The sequence below is a fragment of the Acipenser ruthenus genome, chromosome 4 (assembly GCF_902713425.1).
Source record: "Acipenser ruthenus chromosome 4, fAciRut3.2 maternal haplotype, whole genome shotgun sequence".
Classification (NCBI taxonomy): Eukaryota; Metazoa; Chordata; class Actinopteri; order Acipenseriformes; family Acipenseridae; genus Acipenser; species Acipenser ruthenus.
In genome coordinates, this window is record NC_081192.1 from 21,297,568 (window position 1) to 21,318,035 (window position 20,468).

A 20,468-nucleotide genomic window follows, 5' to 3' on the forward strand; every position below is an offset into this window, starting at 1 on the left:
ATATTATAGAGATTAAAAAATAAATTAAAAAAGTGAAAGTGATGATGCCATTTTATTGTTCACATACTGTGATTATTGAAACAACTGTTTAATTTAAAAATATAAATTCTTTCCAGTAAGTCTTTGTGACAAGCTGGCTTTAGTGGTGATGTTAGGCCAGAAAGAATCACACAGACAGGCAGTACTTGCAGTGAAACTGAGACGCTGCGGTGCTCAGTGTCTTATTAAACAAACAAAAATAAAAGGTTGAAGAAAAAACAGGACACGGCACTTGAGGCCAAAATAAATAGACAAACAAAACGGATTAACACTAACAGTGGACGAACAGACAAACACGGTGAGTCTAAACAACTTATATTTACTTTATTTTACTTTTTATTTTCTCCTCTCCACACCCGTTCTCCACTCACCGAACACACAACCCTGAGTGAGTAAAACGTGCATCTATATATACTGTTGTGCCGGGATTCAATTACTAATTATTCACTTGAATCCCAGCACGTGAACTAATTCTGTGCAACCCCGTGCTCACATATTATTACATCCCCGTGCCTAAATACAATTATACATTTTAAACACTTGTGCTCATTACCCGCATTATATCCCGTGTACCAACTACAATACACAAACATTATCACACTACATGCAACATATAACACACAAATGTACACAGGGGCGGGGCACATTGCCACAGTCTTGCAACAAATTAATAAACAACCACCTAATCTGATTGGAATCAGTTGATTGAATGGGACGTTATCAAGGAAAATCATCCCATAGGAATGGGCCAGTAGGTACCTAGTAGCCTCTCAAGAGGTACAGTAGGTTGGGATGAAGCTCTTTAATGGACGTTATATGTAGTAGCCACTAGAGGGAGCTAAAAAGCGGTGTTGAAATAATAGTAAAAATTACTTTAATAGTAAGGTTTAGAGGTTGAGATTAGGTTTAGGGGTATAGATTGGGTTAGTTGTAGACATTAGGTTTAGGGGTAGGGGGTAGATTTAGGGGTTAGTAGTCTAGTAGGTACCTACTGGCCCATTAATATGGGATGAGTTTGACTGATAACATGCCATTTAATCGACTGATTTCAATCAGATCAGCTGAAACAACAGACAAGTCTTTAATATATAATAAATGACAGACAATAAGTCTTGAATATATACTAATAAGGAAATAGTGTTTTTTGTTAGTTATACTGTTCAGCTGACCTTAAAGGCATAAAGGATGAAGTACAAAATCAATAACAAATTTAATAACATTGTGACACTTTTCTTTTTGGAGAACCTCATAGATAAACAAATAACTGCTAAATAACTTAATAATAACTTAATAAGATAAACAAGCAGTCAAAACAGTGTAGTGATTTCCCCCTTCATTTCAACTGGCAGTTCCAGTCATTGTTAAGGAGAGGGATACCCAAAAAATGTTCAAGAGTATGTTCAAGACACAAGGTTACACTGTGCTGGTGAGCCTCAATCAGGATGAAACTGGTGTGTAGTTACTGAATGTTTTGGCTGCTTGTATATCTATGAGCTTCTCCAAAAAGAGAATGATTTTTTTTTTAAATAAATTTAGTCGTTGACAGTTATTTTTTATTATTTTCTCCCCAATTTGGAAGAAATGGCCAATTATTTTTTTAGACTCAGCTCACCGTTACCACCTGTCCTCCGAACTGTGAATATTATGTAGACAGTTTTTGAAACTCTTGAATATTATGAGACAGTTTTTGAATATTATGTAGACAGTTTTTGAAACTCTGGTAACAGGGATAATGTGTTAATGATTATTTTTAGGTAAGACAAGTATTGCTCCTGGGTTTGCTGCATACACAGCATTCAGGACCTTTAAGCCATCTGTTAACGTGCTTAAAAAATCTTGGTTTATACACCACACAACTACTCCAAAATGCAATTACAAGCAGCACGGAATAACTTGTAGCGTAGTAAAAGGGCATGCTTCATTGAAAAATCTGCAAAACCCCCCCCCCCCCCCCCTGCCTAAACTAAGCCATACAACGCTGGGTGATGCAGAAGCAACAAGAGATTGCCATCTGATAAGCAGCTACAACTCTGAGAAACCGGCGAAAAGGTAACCACTGAAACAATATTAGCCATTTCGTAATACATTAAAATGCGCTCACTGTTGTGGAATTCGAGCATTGAATCGACTGGTTAAAATACTCCACCTGTCAAAGTACTGTTTGCTTATTTTTTTATTTTATTTTTTTTCTACTTTTAAGTACTTTTAAGGGCAGAAGTATGGAGTAGTGGTTAGGGCTCTGGACTCTTGACCAGAGGGTGGTGGGTTCAATCCCAGGTGGGGGACACTGCTGCTGTAACCTTGAGATTGCTCTAGTAAAAACCCAACTGTATAAATGGGTAATTGTATGTAAAAAAATGTGAGGTCTTGTAATAATTGTAAGTCGCCCTGGATAAGGGCATCTGCTAAGAAATAAATAATAAAGTATAATTTTCATAATAGGGTGTCGGTTGAAATAATTTAAGTTGGACTGATAAACAGTTGATATAAAATTATTGCTGTTATGTGTTATTTCAAACCTATACCTAATCAGCAACCTTTGACGTTTTGTTTCATTGGCACAGTTAATATTACTTTTTTTTCTTCTATTTGTTCTTTAACCCCTCAAAATCGCATAGCCAACACCCAATAAAATACTTGTTAAAACAGAACACAGTTGTGAGATAGATTTATAAAAGAGGAATTTCTAGAATTTCACCCAACAATTAAAAACATATTATTTTGACTTTGAGTTATTTCAATTTCTAGCTCATAGCCGACAGGCACATTCTATTGGATGATGTTACAAATCATGAGCAGGAATTGAAACAAACAGTAACAAGTTTAATAGGGGGTTTTGCTCTAGCTACATAACTTGAGTAAATCTGTTTGATTCCTTCACATGTAAATCTAGCGTTCCACGTCCCCACGTGTTGCTACAACTGTTTAAATAACGTACCTGTATATTTTCTTTTCGTTATTAACATCCTGACAACTTTTTACACTTACAACTTTAAAGTCTGTTTCAAAGCTCTTTTCAAAATGGCCGCTATAGTGCACTGATAGTGTAAGGATTATTGCCCACATTGTCAAAGAGGTAGCACAGCAATAACGATCCATGATGTGGTAGGGATCAGAAAAGCCAAACCACTTTAAATTTTATCGCTCTTCCTGCAGTGATTTAGAGCAGTGGTTTTCAACCCTGGTCCTGGGGACCCACTGTGTCTGATGGTTTTCATTTCAACTGAGCTCTCAGTTATTTAACTAGACCCTTAATTGAAATAATTGCTTAAGTAGACATTTTAAATTATTTTCAGGTCTTAAACAGTTGCAGAGTTCAAGTTACTTATAACATGTTATAGCTAGCTTGGAGTCTGCAACTGTACAAGTATGCTATTTAAACAGTTGTAGCAACACGTGGGGATGTATAATGCTATATTTTTCAGGACCCCTCTAATTACTCTTTAATTCTGTATGGACAGTATGTATAGACGTTTACCACTGTGGTTGCAAAAATAATAGTGGTTCTTGTGAAATATAGTACATTCTGGGATCTGGAAGCTTTAACCAAATTCTTCTGTAAACTTCTTGGAGAATTTCATTTGACAGCAGTTTTTCTCATATACCAATCACATGCCTGAATTTCTAATAACTGATTCATAAATTATGTGTATATATATTATGTGTGTGTGCGTGCAGGGGGGTTGCATGTTGTGAGTGTGTGCGTGCAGGGGGTTGCATGGTGTGTGCGTGCAGGGGGTTGCATGGTGTGTGTGTGCATGCAGGGGGTTGCATGGTGTGTGTGTGCGTGCAGGGGGTTGCATGGTGTGTGTGTGTGCGTGCAGGGGGTTGCATGGTTATGTATCTGTGCAGGGGGTTGCATGGTGTGGGTGTCCATGCATGGGGTTGCTTTGTGTGTGGATGTGTGTGTGGGAGAATTGGGTTGCAGGTATGGCGCGAAAGACGTGGGGGTGGGGGGAGAGGGGATATAAGGGGGTGCGTGGAAAAGACAGGGAGATTGGAGGAGACGAGTGAGAGAGAACAATGTGTTTAGGGGAGAGAGCAATATTGTGAAAAAAGGGTAGGGTAAAAAAGACAAATACAATTAATCATTTTATTTTTATTTTTGACCCCCAGTTATCTTCCCTTACTTTATGATTTTATTTTATTGATTATCTGTGATAAAAATAAACAGCTTGAGCTTTCAACCCAAGAACCCAGAAACTGTACTATATACTGTATGTTCCGCCTTGAGAATACTAATGTTAGTGTAATGGCATTATGGGGCAAATGGGAGCCATGACTATACTGCCTTATAACCTGTTCCACAGTATAAAGGGCTGCCTTATAAATATATGTCTGACTTCTAAAATACCATTATTTTATTTATTTATGTATTTATTTATTTTTATTTTGTATCACATTATTTTATGCTGCTAAAAAATCCCATGCAAGAATCATTACATTTTGTTGTTCAGTATTTTGTGCTAATTTAAAAAGGGCAGCATTGATGTGGTCGGATTTAAGCTTGGAAGTAAAGAAGACTTTGGGTCTAGAATTAATACTGTCCAATCCCTTATCATTCTCTGTATAGGCAATGTGATGGCTAGTAAAAATAAATAAATACATAAATAAAAATCTTCAAAATTTGGAAGTAAGTTTCTTTAAAATCCCTTTTAATCGAACAACTGTATTGGAAGTGAAAATATCTCATGGAAAAAACATCTCCATCAAAATCTTTTACAGTGCATGTATTCAAGCATTCAAAATCCTAAAAGGTATAGACAATGTCGACCCAGGGAATTTTTTTTGACCTGAAAAAAGAAACAAGAACCAGGGGTTCTTGTTTGGAGATTATGAAGATTAGATAAAGGGGCATTCAGAACAGAAAATAGGAGGCACTTTTTTACACAGAGAATTGTGAGGGTCTGGAACCAACTCCCCAGTAATGTTGTTGAAGCTGACACCCTGGGATCCTTCAAGAAGCTGCTTGATGAGTTCTGGGATCAATAAGCTACTAACAACCAAACGAGCAAGATGGGCTAAATGGCCTCCTCTCGTTTGTAAACTTTCTTATGTTCTTATGTAGTAGTGCATACACTATTGAGAGGTGCCTGTGTTGCAGGCACAAAGTGAATAAACTATTTGAATAAACTGGTTTTGAAAGCATAAACTGGTACAAATGTTATACCTTATAATCCTATTGCAATACCACACCAACAGTTTGAGGTTTATAAACATTTCATAAACAGTGTAACAGATTATCATGTTATTCATGGAAGCCTTTGTCTTATTTCAGAATATGGAATACCGCATATAAACTTATTTGTTCGAATAATTTGATAAGCCTAAATAATTTCCAGAATGTTGTTAGCTTGCTTGTAGCATGTTTAAAGCTCTAAACAATCTTACTAGCTATGTAAACCTGGATTTGAGGGGAGAAGGCTTAAATCAACTGTTGGTTGAGTGCTTGAGCTTAGTGAACAACATCCAATGGTAAAGGAGCTGGTATCACCATAAATTTTTAAATATATATATATATATATATATATATATATATATATATATATATATATATATATATATATACCAAGCATCATGTTTTTGTTTTCTTTTTAATCACTCAATCATTCATCCTTGACTATGACACGATTGAGTGACTATGACTGAAGCATATGCATGTAATCACCAAAGTAGTGAGACAGTTGTTTGGACACTGGATATGGAGTGATTTCAGCTGTTGAATTACAAGCTTGAATAAAAGCAATAAAGAAAATCACAGAAAAAAAACCAATATGCCATGTCTGTCAAGAGAGCAGCGCCTTCGTGCAATCAGCATGTTGGAGGCTGGACTAGGGCAGCATACTGTGGCTCACCATCTTGGGTGCTCACAGCCAGCAATTTCAAACCTTGCGAGACGGTATAACCAGACACACTCTGTCAATGACAGGCCACGAACTGGGAGACCAAGAATCACAACACCTGCACAAGATTGACAGATCATTTTGCAGCATCTTCGTGATGTCAATTGTTAATCAGCACAATAAAAAGTCACTACACCTGCTGTAAAACAAAGTTTGTCATTTTTCGACAGCTAGAATTTTATCCAAATATAAGTGATAAGTTTCTTTTGATGCTTAATAAGTGATACGTTTCTTTCGTTTTTTTTTACAGTTTTCTATGTACAGTACATATACCTGTTTACACACTAGTTTCTTTTGAAATGTTTATTTTATTAGTTTTACATTTTTTGAAATAGTGCTTTATATGTGGTCAGTTAGAAAATAACCCCTTTTATGTTTAATTGTTCATTTAAATATGGCATTTCGACTGTGCAGATGTTTGATATGGTGTGCTTGAATAAAACTTTTGAGTTGTATCCGATAGTTTGTCTTTCATTTTAATACTGATGTTGTATAAAATGTAACCGTGGTAATGACTGCTGGCGGCGGTTTTAGTATAACCGCGGCGATTCTAGTGTTAAATGGTGAAATACAAAGTAAAGGGTTTGCCTGAAAAAAGGGTGCTGCGTAAGTCCACTGTAATGTCATTTTAAATCTTCATAAAACACACATTAACCTTTTAAAGCTGAAGTCTACTGTAAAAAAAGAATAGAAAAATCAGCCAGAGTCTGTATTGTCAGATCCAAAGTGAAAAGTGCTTACAATTTATTCAATCAATGCACAGAGCAACTACTGTACTGCACAGCTTGTTCTACTCACTTGAAGCGCAAGATTTGAATTCTCATGCATTATTTGCGCATGGTTATTTTTTTTCTGCATGGTTATTAGAAACGGTGAAAAACTGACTCGGCTAAATTCAGCTAAAAGTGGGGGTGGGGCAATAGTTCAGACTCGGCAGAATCTGGTATATGTATACTGCAGCTAAAATCTGTTCAATTAAGTTATATTTATATTTTTGCAATTGGGATAATAAACATACACATCTTCAGAACAATAGTATGTCTCTCCAGCTGTGCTAATATTCTAAAACTTTTTATATGGAGCTAATTTTCCTGCATTGAGAATATTTAGTGTAGATGTGTGACAAGCAGACTCTAGTGGTTACGTCAGACCAGAAAGGAGTACACAGACAGACGGTGGATGAAATGGTAAATGCGCTTGCTTGCGTCAGTTTATTGTAAAATAAAGGTTTGAACAAAACAAAACACAGGACACGGCACTTGCGGCCAAAATAAACAGACAAACAAAACGAACAGACAATAACAAACAGGGACGAACACTAAACAAACAAGTACTGTGCTGGTCCTCCAGCACCACGTAGCAATTGCTTACTTTCTCTTTACTTTCTCTTTCTCTCCTCACTCTCTCCCGTTCCTTCGCCCTGAACACACAACCCCGAGTGAATGAAATGTGCATCTATATATACTGTTGTGCCGGGATTCAATTACTAATTAATTATTCACTTGAATCCCAGCACATGAATTATGTGCAACCTTGTGCTCACATATTAAATACTTTAAATGCATGTGAAGTGATGTGCAATCCTCGTGCTTAAATACAATTATACATTTTAAATAACTCGTGCTGCACACACCCATTTATATCCTGTGCAGCCAACTACAATACACCAACATTAACACACCACATGCAACATATAACACACAAATGCACACAGGGGCGGGGCATATTGCCACATATCCCCAACCTTGTGCGCAGCACACATGATGCTATAAGAACAAGTACATAATATAATTGGCTACTGTGACAGAGAAAGAATGAATCTTGGTTATGAATCTCCCTCCTGACCTGTGAGGGCGCTGTATAAGGGAAACAGAGTGCCCCGGACTGGATGGTTTGGCAGTTCATTCCAGGGTTACTCGGAAGACGGCCATCCAGAAAGGGGGCGGAGTCACAATACCAGAAGTTATCGCCTTAATGCGGTAGATGATAGGTCAGTCATGAATTGGAGGATAAGTGATTGCACTCACTACCAAAGCGGGCGTGACTGAAGGTATATCAGGGAGTGTGAAGAAGCAATCTGTTCCTTTTGTAGTGATTACGAAAGAAAATCGCTAAAGGACTAAAAAGTACTGTGAGTGTTTAGTGTTTGTTGTTCTAATTGTACTCGTTTGTTATTGTTAGATGGCTAACACGATCCAGGAACTGTCGTTAAAGGACAACACTGCACTACTGTTCACCAACAATTGTATTTCACCACTCACACTTAAAAGCACTCACTTTGGACTTGTGACCGCGTTTGTGTTCTGTGTGCGTATTTGCTGTGATTATTATTTCGGGACTGAACCCCGTGGGTTTTACTGAGCAGTGCACATAGTTGTGTATTGCCAGTGATTATTATTTACAGTTGTGAAGTGACTTTTGGATTATAAATAAATCATCATTTCACTGTGAACTTTGTTGTTTGTCATTACTTGAGCACCACATCACATCTACACCTGCACACTGCAAATCACTTCGCCAGAGCTACACACACACAATTAGTTTTAGTAAGGATTGGCTTATCTGCCACCTGTGTATATTTGGGAATGTACCTGTGATAGGGCACAGTATTGCTTAGAGGATTTTGTTACGTTGTCCTGTGCTCTGGGATAAGCAGTAAAGTGACCTAGCCAACTGATGGCTAGCCACCTCAATGCTGATTGCTCTTTTTAAATGTAATACTGTACCAACCTTCATCACAACCATAAATGACAGATAGTAGCAAAGCACTGCTTTTGACACATTTTTTAACGGAGCTTAAATTAGTTATATCCTGCATTCCACAAACATTCATATACCGTACATAATTACAGTATATTGAGCCTGATTTACAGTTTTAAAGACCTTCATTTAAGTACAATTGCAAAGCTGATGCTGCCTATAATTAGATTATTTGAATCACATAAATAGGTATTTCTCAAACTCTTTAGGGAGAGAGAGATGTTACTACAGTATATGTGCTATATCTGATGGCGTAAAATGTATTGTGCGATTATGTGTGTTTCTGAATAAATTAACCACACGACTACAGTATGCTGACATACAGCACTAACCATTCTAAACTAAAGTGCATGATCTCTGCTGTGGTGATATATGGGACATGGCAGAGATTGTGAGAATGTGTGGTCTAAGACTGTGACTTGACACACGGTTTTCACTCTTGCATGTTTTTTTTTTAAACTGCAAAATGCTTTATTGTACATTCTCAAAGCTGGTTTACAGATATAGGGTTCTAGTCTTGAAAGGAATGCTCCACATGAAAGGGAGTAAATAAAGGGTTTAAGCACTCTGTGAGGATAATCACATGCCAGGAGGCTACCTGGTGCGAAAAGAGGGCATTGCATTGCTAATGTAGGCGCTCCCTGTACATTACAGAAAAAATGTACTTATTCTTAAACAGCATGGGATTGCAAAATGTGTTTTTTCTCTGCTTGAATATAATATTTTTGCAAGCTTTAGGGATGTTTAAAAAAAAAACAAAAACAAAAAAAAAACATAACATCAAAACATCGCTTAATATCATAACACTTGAGAGGAGTTACTACATATTATGTTTTTCTAATGGATACCCATATTCAGGAAAAATGAACTAAATAAACACACCATACTCACAAAAGGAATAATCTCACCATTGCTCAAAGACATCACATAAAAAGTATCTGGTCTATGTATAAACACCACAGACCCCAAAATAGACTTAATAAATACTATATATATATATATATATATATATATATATATATATATATATATATATATATATATATATATAAAATCAACTTCAATTTATATATGCACATCAACAGACTGTGTTGTAAGTGTGAGGAGGGGCTACACAATGATGTGGGGATTTTTTGTTCAATAGTTTACCGTGATTACAAAACTGTATTGTTTGTCAATACGCACACACAGGTCTGCGCCAGTTCCTTTGTTTCACTTCTGACATTAATTTTCATTTTCAGGGCTTTTCCCTGACAAATTGAGATAGGAGTGCTAAATTGTATGAGACAAATTAGTTTCAATTCTGTTTCATTGCATTTGTGAGATGTGAAAATAGCACCTCATCCCATAGGGTAATAGTCCACTGAAAAGGATTGGCGCACCAAATGTATTTGGAGCAAACATTTAAAAAAACAATTCTGATTGACATCATGAGAAGGGAACTTAAATTAGATGAAACAACTTTGTTTGGTCACAGTTCCAGCCTCCACAGAGGTGCTAGGAACAAAACATACATATTGGCACTCTATTTCCATGTGAATTGTTGAGGCAACCATAGATGTCACGTATTTTTGATTGCAGCCAGATATGTTGTACACTTATACAGTTATGGACCATAGCAAGTCTAAAGACATCATCCTCTATTAACAACCAAGTGGCATAGAACCACTTCTTGAGTATCAAACTTTATTTAATTGATAAAAAAAAATAATAATAATACTTTGCGAATAGGGCACTATGTATCCATTTTTCTATCTATCCTAACATAATAATGTGGTACCATAAACATTTTTAAAATACATTTGGAGTAATTTGATGAATTGGTAAACAACAGAACACAAGAAAGACCCACAGGCTTTTATGTGCATGCTCTATCATTATTATTTGTTTATTTAGCAGACGCCTTTATCCAAGGCGACTTACAGAGATTAGGGTGTGTGAACTATGCATCAGCTGTATAGTCACTTACAATTACGTCTCACCCGAAAGACGGAGCATAAGGAGGTTAAGTGACTTGCTCAGGGTCACACAATGAGTCAGTGGCTGAGGTGGGGAACCTTCTGGTTACAAGACCTTTTCTTTAACCACTGGACCACACAGCCTCCTAGTATGCTCTAGTATCATGCTGTCAGACTTTTTGCAGCTTTTGTAGATTTTCTGTTTTTTTTTATTATTATTTTGCACTATATCACTAATACAATATTTTATTCCACCAGAAATTGTCCCAAGAGATGTGAACTTGAAAGACAAGTTTATAAAACATTTCACGGGTAAGAACACTGTGAACCAGGATTGCAGTATTGTTATTTTCTTCCAGATGTGTGTTAAAAGAATCACAATTTGTCTCTTTTCTGCCAAAAACATATCATGGTACATTTATTATGCAAGGCTATTTGCCCAAATGTTCTGGTATTGTATTTGTTTTTAAATATTTACAATGTATTATATAAAGGGTTTTGGCATGGCATAGATTTTATTCCACTGTTATTCTCCATGGATAGTTATTTAAAATGTTGCCCATTGTGCTAACATCAACAGTCTTAGAATTTTGGTCAACCCAATTGGGACAAACCAAACCTACAACATTGCACAATCAGTTTGAGGCATTGAAAGGTGAATGTTCCCTGATTGTTCTGTCCTTCATGTTGAAAGATGGGGATCAACTTTTTAGTTGTTTATATTAGAAATGTAAACACAGTACAATCATATTCAGGAAGTAAAACAACAGTGTGTTACATATTAGCATGATTAGCACAGGACTAAAAACCAAGTGTCTTCAAAGTTGGTCCAAAGCAGAGGACGTCTAGTAACCTCCCAGGCATGGATTAGTTTTCATCAAGGAAAGTCGGTAAATTCAAAATGAAATGTGATGTTGTGGTCAGAGAAGGCACATGATTTGTGCATGATTTGTAAACAGTGAACCGGGTGTAAATAATTAATTCCGGTGTCCTGTAAAAAAAAAAAATCGGAGCACCTCTGAGAAAAGTATCTGGGATAAAAAGAATTGGAAGGTTCGCACGGGACTAAATTTCACTGATGTCGGTAAAAATTTCGAAAAACCACCTGTGGTTATTTTTAGTCCAGTGTGAATCGGGCTATAAATGTTTAAAATATATTACATTTCTGTATCTATTTCCTTCAATGTTCTTGTATAAGTTATTATTGTTTAGCTTTTTAACATTCATGGTTAGAATACATTATAATAACCTTTTTTGTTTTCAAGCAGGACCAGTCAAGTTCTCAGCTGAATGCAGCAAGCATTTCCGTCGACTCTATCACAACACAAGGGACTGTTCTAGACCAGCCTGTAGGTTCCAGTGTTACTGTCCCGATACTGCGACTGTTGCAAATTACTTGATCTGTGCTTTACTTGAAAGCCCAAACTTCTTTGTGGCACATGTTTATTATAATTTGTTTAAGATGCAGTATGTGTTTCGTTGGCTAGGTAGTGTTTTATTTATTGCTTCAGGCCCCAAATAAACCATAATATCTAGCATCAAGAAAGTGCTTCTAATATCTGAAAAGGAACCAATTATGCATTTTACAGCACCATAGCATGTCCCTTCTTTTAAAATTAAGTGCAAATGTAGTACTTTATCTATCACATCAGGTAATGTTCACAATTCTCTTTTCTTAAATAGTCAATTAATTTTAGAATACTTTTTATGTCACGATTAATATAAGTGAAGTGAGAAATTCATAAATGCTTTTTATGTCTTTTCATATTAGCTGACATTTTTGAATACCATACAGTGTGTCATTTCAGGAAGGAATTTCATGTTATAATATTGTTTCTAAAATGTCTATTTTACCCTAGCAATAAGATACAGTATATGTACAGATGTGTAAATGGCTTGCCTACGGCACCTCAGATGCTTTACTAGAAATACATGAATAAACATTTTTTATTTAGTATAACGACTTTTAAAGGAAGATCAATAAGCAGATGGCATGATTAAAAGAAAGATAAAATAGCTAAAACTGTGTAGTTAGCCATCATCCCTGTGTTTGACACAAGACTTGTGTTTATATAAGATAGTTCCTTAACTACTTAACTACTGCTTATAAAACAAGTGTTTTTTTTTTTTTCTTGACAGATTACAAAAGGTGTGCAAGATTGCTAACACGGTTAGCAATGAGTCCCCTATGTATGCAGTCATAGAAATCTTGTAAGTATTGTATAATGGAACGTATTGTACTGTAAGTCAGTAAACACTTGCTAAACGGACACTGTTTTTTTTTTTCTCTGATAACAAGAAAAGGTAATTGTCATAACATGAGAGCTGGTTCGTGCAGAACTGGTTGGTAATATTTATATAAATAGATATAAAACAAGTCTGGAAACAGCAAGAAAATATACACCACAATTCTGTATTATTTTATTGCAATTTCAAGAATGAATGGATTCCAAGCTGTGGATTTGATACAAAATTAGGAGTCTTATACCATGTTAACTTTTGTCAAAATAACCTTATTCCACAGCATATTATCTTCTTTTTTTATTTTTATTTATTTTTAATAAATTTAGTTGTTGCCAATTATTTTTTTTTTATTATTATTTTCTCCCAATTTGGAATCACCAATTATTTTTTTAAGCTTAGCTCACCGCTACCACCCCTGCGCTGACTCGGGAGGGCGAAGACGAACACACACTGTCCTCCGAAGCATGTGCCATCAGCCGACCGCTTTTTTCACACTGCAGACTCACCATGCAGCCACCAAAGAGCTACAGCGTCGGAGGACAACGCAGCTCTCGGGCAGCTTACAAGCAAGCCCACAGGCGCCCAGCCAGACTACAGGGGTCGCTGGTGCACGGTGAGCCGAGGACACCCTGGCCGACCTAACCCTCCCTCCCCCTGGGTGGCGCTCGGCCAATTGAGCGCCACCCCCTGGAAGCTCCTGTCCTCGGTCGGCAAAGGAATAGCCTGGACTCGAACTCGCGACGTCCAGACTATAGAGTGCATCCTGCACTCCACGTGCAGTGGCTTTACTGGATGCGCCACTCGGGAGCCCCCACAGCGTATTATCTTCTATATTTACTCCTTAAATATATTTCTAGGGATTCTAGCAGAGCTAGGCCCAGTGGCAGAGATAGGAAACAATTGGAGGTGCAACATTTGAAGGAGACAAACTAAGGATGAAGATGGTTACTGGATGTAGCCTAGAAACCTTGCAACAAGTCCTAGAGGTTGATAAAATCAAATAGTTAGTAAAGGGATTCAAGTTAGGTAAAATGTGGTCCTTATAAACAACAGTGCTGCTTACCACCATGAAAAACAGATTTGTCTCAGTCATGGTGGGACATTTAAAAAGAAAAAAAGAGACTCTCTCTAAGGGCAGGAATAGTGTTGCGGATGTGTGTTAGAGAACAGTGTGCTGTTGATGTGATGGATATTATTTTTAAAGATAACTCAAGTCCTATTGAATGTGTTTTTTTGTTTTTTTTAGGTCCAAGTCAAATGAAGATGGAACTCTAAATTGCCAAGAAAGTGCCTTTGAATCTTCCCCAAGATGGTTCTTCAATGTCATCTTGGTTACATTATTTTTTTTTTGGTTTACAAAACAGTTTTATTACTGACCACTTTTTATTTTCATATATTTGAAACATTCCTTTTTTGTGTTAATAAAAAAAAGATATTTTTTGTATTCATAATATTACTCCTAGTGTTGATGCAAGTCAATTATTTATTGAAATACTATGTATATAATGATCTGCAGAGATAAAATATTTCAGTCATAAGCAGAAGTTCAAGTGGATTGGCTAGATATTTTATTTCATTATACTCATGCCATTTTTTTCTGAGATGCTCGCATATTGCACTGATCTTAATGCAAGACAACATGTAACTGACTTATTCTGAGAACTTATTCTATTTCTTTTAAATTAACTTGCTGGATATTATGAGCTTCGTGAATATACAGTTGTATATTATGAAATGTTGCTGAGACAAATACCGTGCTTTCAAGAATATTTGTATAGTGTCATTAATTATCATCAGTTACATGTGTACTGGCACTTCTGTAAAAGTTTGCAAATAATGTAAATAATGACAAAGACTGGAAGACTGCAAGTTTTGGAGGAATAAACATTATTAATCAAACATGTTGTAATAATGATCTCTTTAAGTTGTCTGAATTGTTTGAACTTAAATGAAGAAAAATGTCATGTTCAGAATTAGAGAATATCACCGCGGCATCAGGAGTACACCACCACGCACACACAAAGACACCTTAATGCCCGATAGAACACAAATCTAGTTTCACATCTAGTTAAAGCAAGTGAAAATATTACAAGTGATATGGTTGTGTAAATGAATTCCATTAGAAAACATACCATTTATATACAGAAATGTATTTTTTTTGGTTTAAATGGTATATGAAATACAAATATGCAATTAGATTTTTTTTTTAAATCTTCTTTTGGTATGCACATTTAACTTTTTTATATTCTGTGCACACACATAGAGGGGCAGCACTCCAGATAATGGCTTGTTTCACTGTAGTGATGGCTTTCTGCAGGAGGTATTAATTATGTTATTAATTATAAGTTTTACATTATGTGTGTTTTTCTTTTATAGTTGAGTTGTTTTTAATCATTATGTTTAAATTGAGTGTGTATGTGTTTTGTTTCTTGTTTTAATATACAGTATTGTGTAAGTTTCGAGTTCTTTCATTTCCAGTCGGCAAAACCAGCTACTATCAGTTTTGCATAGCCTAACACGACTGGAAGTCACAGATAAGTGTTGGAGCTAAACACCAAAAGGCAGGATATTAGCAGAGATAGTGTGAGATGGGGGGAAGGGAAATGAAAGACAAGAGGGATGCACCCTGCTAGGTACAATGTGGTATTCAACCCCCCCTTTTCCCCCGCAGCAGGAATGTGCAATGATAGAGTGGTAACCCCTATCATTGGACAGAAGTAAGACAAATGGGAGTGGAGTCAACAAGTGTTTACAAAGGTATAAATGCCTAACATTGTAAAGTTTCGTCAGTCTTTTCATCTCTTTCGAATTGACTCCATGGATATCAATGATTTTTAATACAAACATATGCACTGAGCTGTACCGAGGCCTTGTCCAAAGTCAGTTTAAATCTTGTGCTTATATGATTGTATTGGAGGTATACTTTTTTTGTACATAAGTGTTTTTGAATCAAAAACCATTTGTCAGCTTAATTTCTTCACTACATCACAGACCCTAGCACTAGTCTTGGACTTCCTTACCTAATCCACGACTATGCTAATCAGGGTCTTACATTAAACATTCAGTTTAGAGGTTGTTTTTTTTTTTTGTTAAATCTATAAAGGTAATTATGTGCTGATCTACTGTTACCTTTAGGCTATTACCATTTAACTGCATAAAAAAATATAGCAGTATTGTGTTGCCAGTTATTGCATTTTTGCTTGATTTCATGGAACTCTTTTACACTTATGAACAGGAATCAACCAGTGTCTGTGTCAATTGTTTGTTTTGAAATTACTGAGACCAACACAAGTATGACTGAACATGGTCAGGACCTTTACTAATCATCTACTTCCACGCCCGGTCACACGGGACATTTCTATCTTAACCCATTAACTCTAGGTATGGTTATACATCTTACTACAGTCTTTAAAAGAAGCAAGTTTTCTTCCAGGACAACCTTGTACTTGGCTTGATTCATGCCAAAGCTGCCCGATTCCAGCCTTGCTGAAGCACCCCCAGATCATCACCGATCCTCCACCACATTTCACAGTGGGTGCGAGACACTGTGGCTTGTAGGCCTCTCCAGGTCTCCGTCTAACCATTAGATGACCAGGTGTTGGGCAAAGCTGAAAATTGGACTCATCTGGGGGTGCTTCAGCAAGGCTGGAATCGGGCAGATTTGTCTTTGTGAAGGACGCATGAATCAAGCCAAGTACAAGGTTGTCCTGGAAGAAAACTTGCTTCCTTCTGCTCTGACAATGTTCCCCAACTCTGAGGATTGGTTTTTCCAGCAGGACAATGCTCCATGCCACACAGCCAGGTCAATCAAGGTGTGGATGGAGGACCACCAGATCAAGACCCTGTCATGGCCAGCCCAATCTCCAGACCTGAACCCCATTGAACACCTCTGGAATGTGATCAAGAGGAAGATGGATGGTCACAAGCCATCAAACAAAGCCAAGCTGCTTGAATTTTTGCACCAGGAGTGGCATAAAGTCACCCAACATCAATGTGAAAGACTGGTGGAGAGCATGCCAAGACGCATGAAAGCTGTGCTTGAAAATCAGGGTTATTCCACCAAATATTGATTTCTGAACTCTTCCTAAGTTAAAACATTAGTATTGTGTTGTTTAAAAATGAATATGAACTTATTTGCTTTGCATTATTCGAGGTCTGACAACACTGCATCTTTTTTGTTATTTTGTTATTGCAAATAAATGCTCTAAATGACAATATTTTTATTTGGAATTTGGGAGAAATGTTGTCAGTAGTTTATAGAATAAAACAAAAATGTTCAATTTACCCAAACACATACCTATAAATAGTAAAACCAGAGAAACTGATAATTTTGCAGTGGTCTCTTAATTTTTTCCAGAGCTGTATATATTGCAGTTGTGTGATTAAATTGTTCTGTGTTTTGGAAGACTTCGATATTATCGATATCAATATTGAAATACATGCATGATATCGATATAAAATGTTCATATCGTTGCCCACCACAAGTAATATATTTATCAGCCAATGAAAAATATTCCACCTAAAACTGACGAGAAACATCAGATGCCTACAGTACTTATGCATCATCAGCTCAGATGATTTGTTTTCTCTGAATATATATAATAAAGGAAACCAAGATTACATTACAGGTCTGTTATTTATTTTCTTTAAGTTTGGGCATTATTTGGTTACTACCCTAATATTAATTTTGTATATTATTGTGTCAGAACAGTTAATTGTATAGGGTTTCTGTTCTTCTGGCGACCATTGGGACCTAAATCCTTGTTTATAGATTTGGGAATTAAGAATTTCACGACCTGGATTCCTTTTAACTGAAGTGCAATTAACTAAGGGAAGGTAAGTCACCGTACCGACAGGTTACCATTTTATGAAAGCTCATTGTTCACAAGGGTTTATTTCAAAATTTAAAAATGTACCTTTATTTTAAATGTATTTACAAAAAATGTAAGTATTTTTTGTTTGCTGTACAAGTGCAATAGTTTGCATTGTTTGAGGGACGAAGTATTTTTATTTTTTTTTGTTTTTTAAAGTTTATTGTTTCTTGTACTGCCCCATTGATAAAACAAAACAAAACAAAACGTGCAATCATTTAAATGTGGGTATCTCCTAAGAGCTGGTGACACTAAAACAAATCTCAGACTCCACAAAACAATACCAATTTTCTCTTTACTGAAAGATACAATTTTGATGACCATAAATTGTGATTTTGGTAGTTTTTTAAATCACGTCATCGGGGACTTTAATTAATCATTGTCTGTCATCATATGTTCCTCCTGTGATGGTGTAATACTTCTAGGGTTACAAGAATGAAAACTCCATTTAGCCGGGCAACAAGAAAGCACCTCATAATCAGAGTGTGACTCGGAATACAGATTACAGGAAAACCTCTCCAATAATAAATTACTGAAGGGTAATGAAACAGTGAAATACAGTATTAGTACAATTTTCTGTCAACATGAAGAACCATTCACAAATTCATGAATAATTGAATTGTAAAATACATTAGAGCACTGTATACAAATACATCCTGTATAACTATAAGGGTATAACTATAACACTCTTTGGATCTCTCGATGGCAGCTTCAGTAGTGGTTTCGATTGTGCTCTGAGCTTTCCTCATGCTCAGCCCACATAGACCACAAATTACTAAAAAGGGGAAGCACTAGGAGTAACCAAGCATTAATACAAAACAACCTTGTATTATACTGTGGTGCAAACGGACACAATCACACTTTGCAATGTTAAGTAAGGTTGAGCTGTTTATTTAAGCGACTGCGGTTTTTGTAAGCTACATTAGCCTTGTCTGGAAGTGTATTTGCATCAGTCACAAAACAGAAAATATTATTTGTACTTTCCAAATGTATCACATTGGTGGTTAGAACCATTCACAGTAGTAATCACTATCTTTCTCGTGTGCATATTCACCCAGTGTAATGCTTATTGCAGGGTGGGGCCAGCATAAAACAAAAAATGTTCAGAAAATAGCTATGAGCTCTTTTCCAGATTTAAGCGCAGTACTTCCAAAATAATCTGGAGTTCACAGTATCGTTCAAATTTTGTATTATATAAAGGCTTAGGCTTCGTAGTCAAGCCTTGCAGTGCAATTTGTTTGTGTTTATCAAAGTTTGGCCATCTTAATGATGGTGCTTATGGATTACTGATTCTGATTATTTTACTATAACGTTTTCATGTTCATGTTTTTATTTATTGCTTTAATTAATTGTATTGTAATTTTCTGTTTATATTGACTTGTAAAACACTTTGAGATACTGTTGTATGAAAGACGCTATATAAATAAATAAACTTATTTACAACTAATCGCTTTCTTAAATGTGGAATTTCAGTTGCCTTTTCTATGTATATTTCAATGTGGATTTGCTGCAATTCAGTTTTCTTTTTGTAATGCAGGGAGGAATATGGTGCATGATTCAGGAGAGACAGCCCTTGCATTACTTCACTTTCCCAGTGCTACATCACATCCCTCTGGGTATAAATTCACAGTATTCCAGTCAACCAACAGCACTTGTGCTAGCCTTAACATGCACCCACCCTAACACTAACATGGATTCATGGCCACGAAAAATGAAGTCTGCTGTTAGTCATCATTATACCTAGTACTTTGCTGATTTCAACAAGTATATCTGGAACATCCTGTCTAACTGCAGGATACTGGAAAAGACGCAGCTACTGTACAGCACATCACTAAGCATAAGTCCTGATCAATTGTAAGCAGACCCCACGATAACATATTTAAAGGGTTGACATCTCTCATTTTTGGGTGAAGATTTTCCCTTCCTTTTGTCTGCTTGAATTTAGAGGAAAACAAGTTTTAGAAATGAGATAAAGAATGTTTTTGTTCTGTCAACAACGAGCCAAAGAATTGCTGGTCATTATAGCAAAGCTCATAGGTGAGTGTTTTATGTGAAGCCAGTACCTTCAACTGCTATTCAAGAACAAGGAAATGGTCATTTATTCTTCCAAACGTCCTTGTTTTGTTGAAGATGATTCCAATGTATATGCATAAATAATTTAATTGTATGTAAAAATAATGTGATATCTTGTAACAATTGTAAGTCGCCCTGGATAAAGGTGTCTGCTAAGAAATAAAAAAAAAAAAAAAAAAAAAAATAATAATAATAATAATAATAATACTAATACTAATACTAATACTAATAATAATAATAATAATAATAATAATAATAATAATCCAATAAGAAACTCTAAGTTAATCTTAAATTATTATTTTTGCTGGGAAAATTTGCTATTTACAGTATATTTATATATTATCTATCTGATCATTTTTATCACAGGATAAAAAAAAAGTTATAATGTGACAATCATTTCTCTCATACAGCAGACCAGTTCTGTACTGTATATGTCATTTACTTTTATAGGTAAATTTACTTTTATTTCAATAGGTAAAAGAAAAAGAAAGAGAGATCAAATTTCTTGGCCACTCAATAGTATCAGTTAATTGTACCACCTCTTCTAAATATTCCCAATCTGCAGATTACCCAGAATTGTTAATTATAAATGATTGCTGCCTCAGAGAAAAGCTTGTGAT

At 35.9% G+C, this 20,468-nt stretch overlaps 1 protein-coding gene across 2 annotated transcripts in view; it reads left to right on the forward strand.

Moving 5' to 3' along the window:
• The window catches only part of LOC117399380 (ALK and LTK ligand 1-like), a 32,269-nt gene extending 17,472 nt beyond the window's left edge, over window positions 1-14,797 (forward strand). The window contains exons 2-5 of one of the 2 annotated variants that reach the window (XM_033998485.3): window positions 10,919-10,972; window positions 11,926-12,009; window positions 12,800-12,871; window positions 14,151-14,797. In XM_033998485.3, the coding sequence (XP_033854376.2) occupies window positions 10,919-10,972; window positions 11,926-12,009; window positions 12,800-12,864 (203 nt within the window). In that variant the 3' untranslated portion in view covers window positions 12,865-12,871; window positions 14,151-14,797. The remainder of the gene's footprint in view (window positions 1-10,918; window positions 10,973-11,925; window positions 12,010-12,799; window positions 12,872-14,150) is intronic. The other variant, XM_033998486.3, reaches the window with a different exon arrangement.
• Window positions 14,798-20,468: the final 5,671 nt, after the last annotated feature.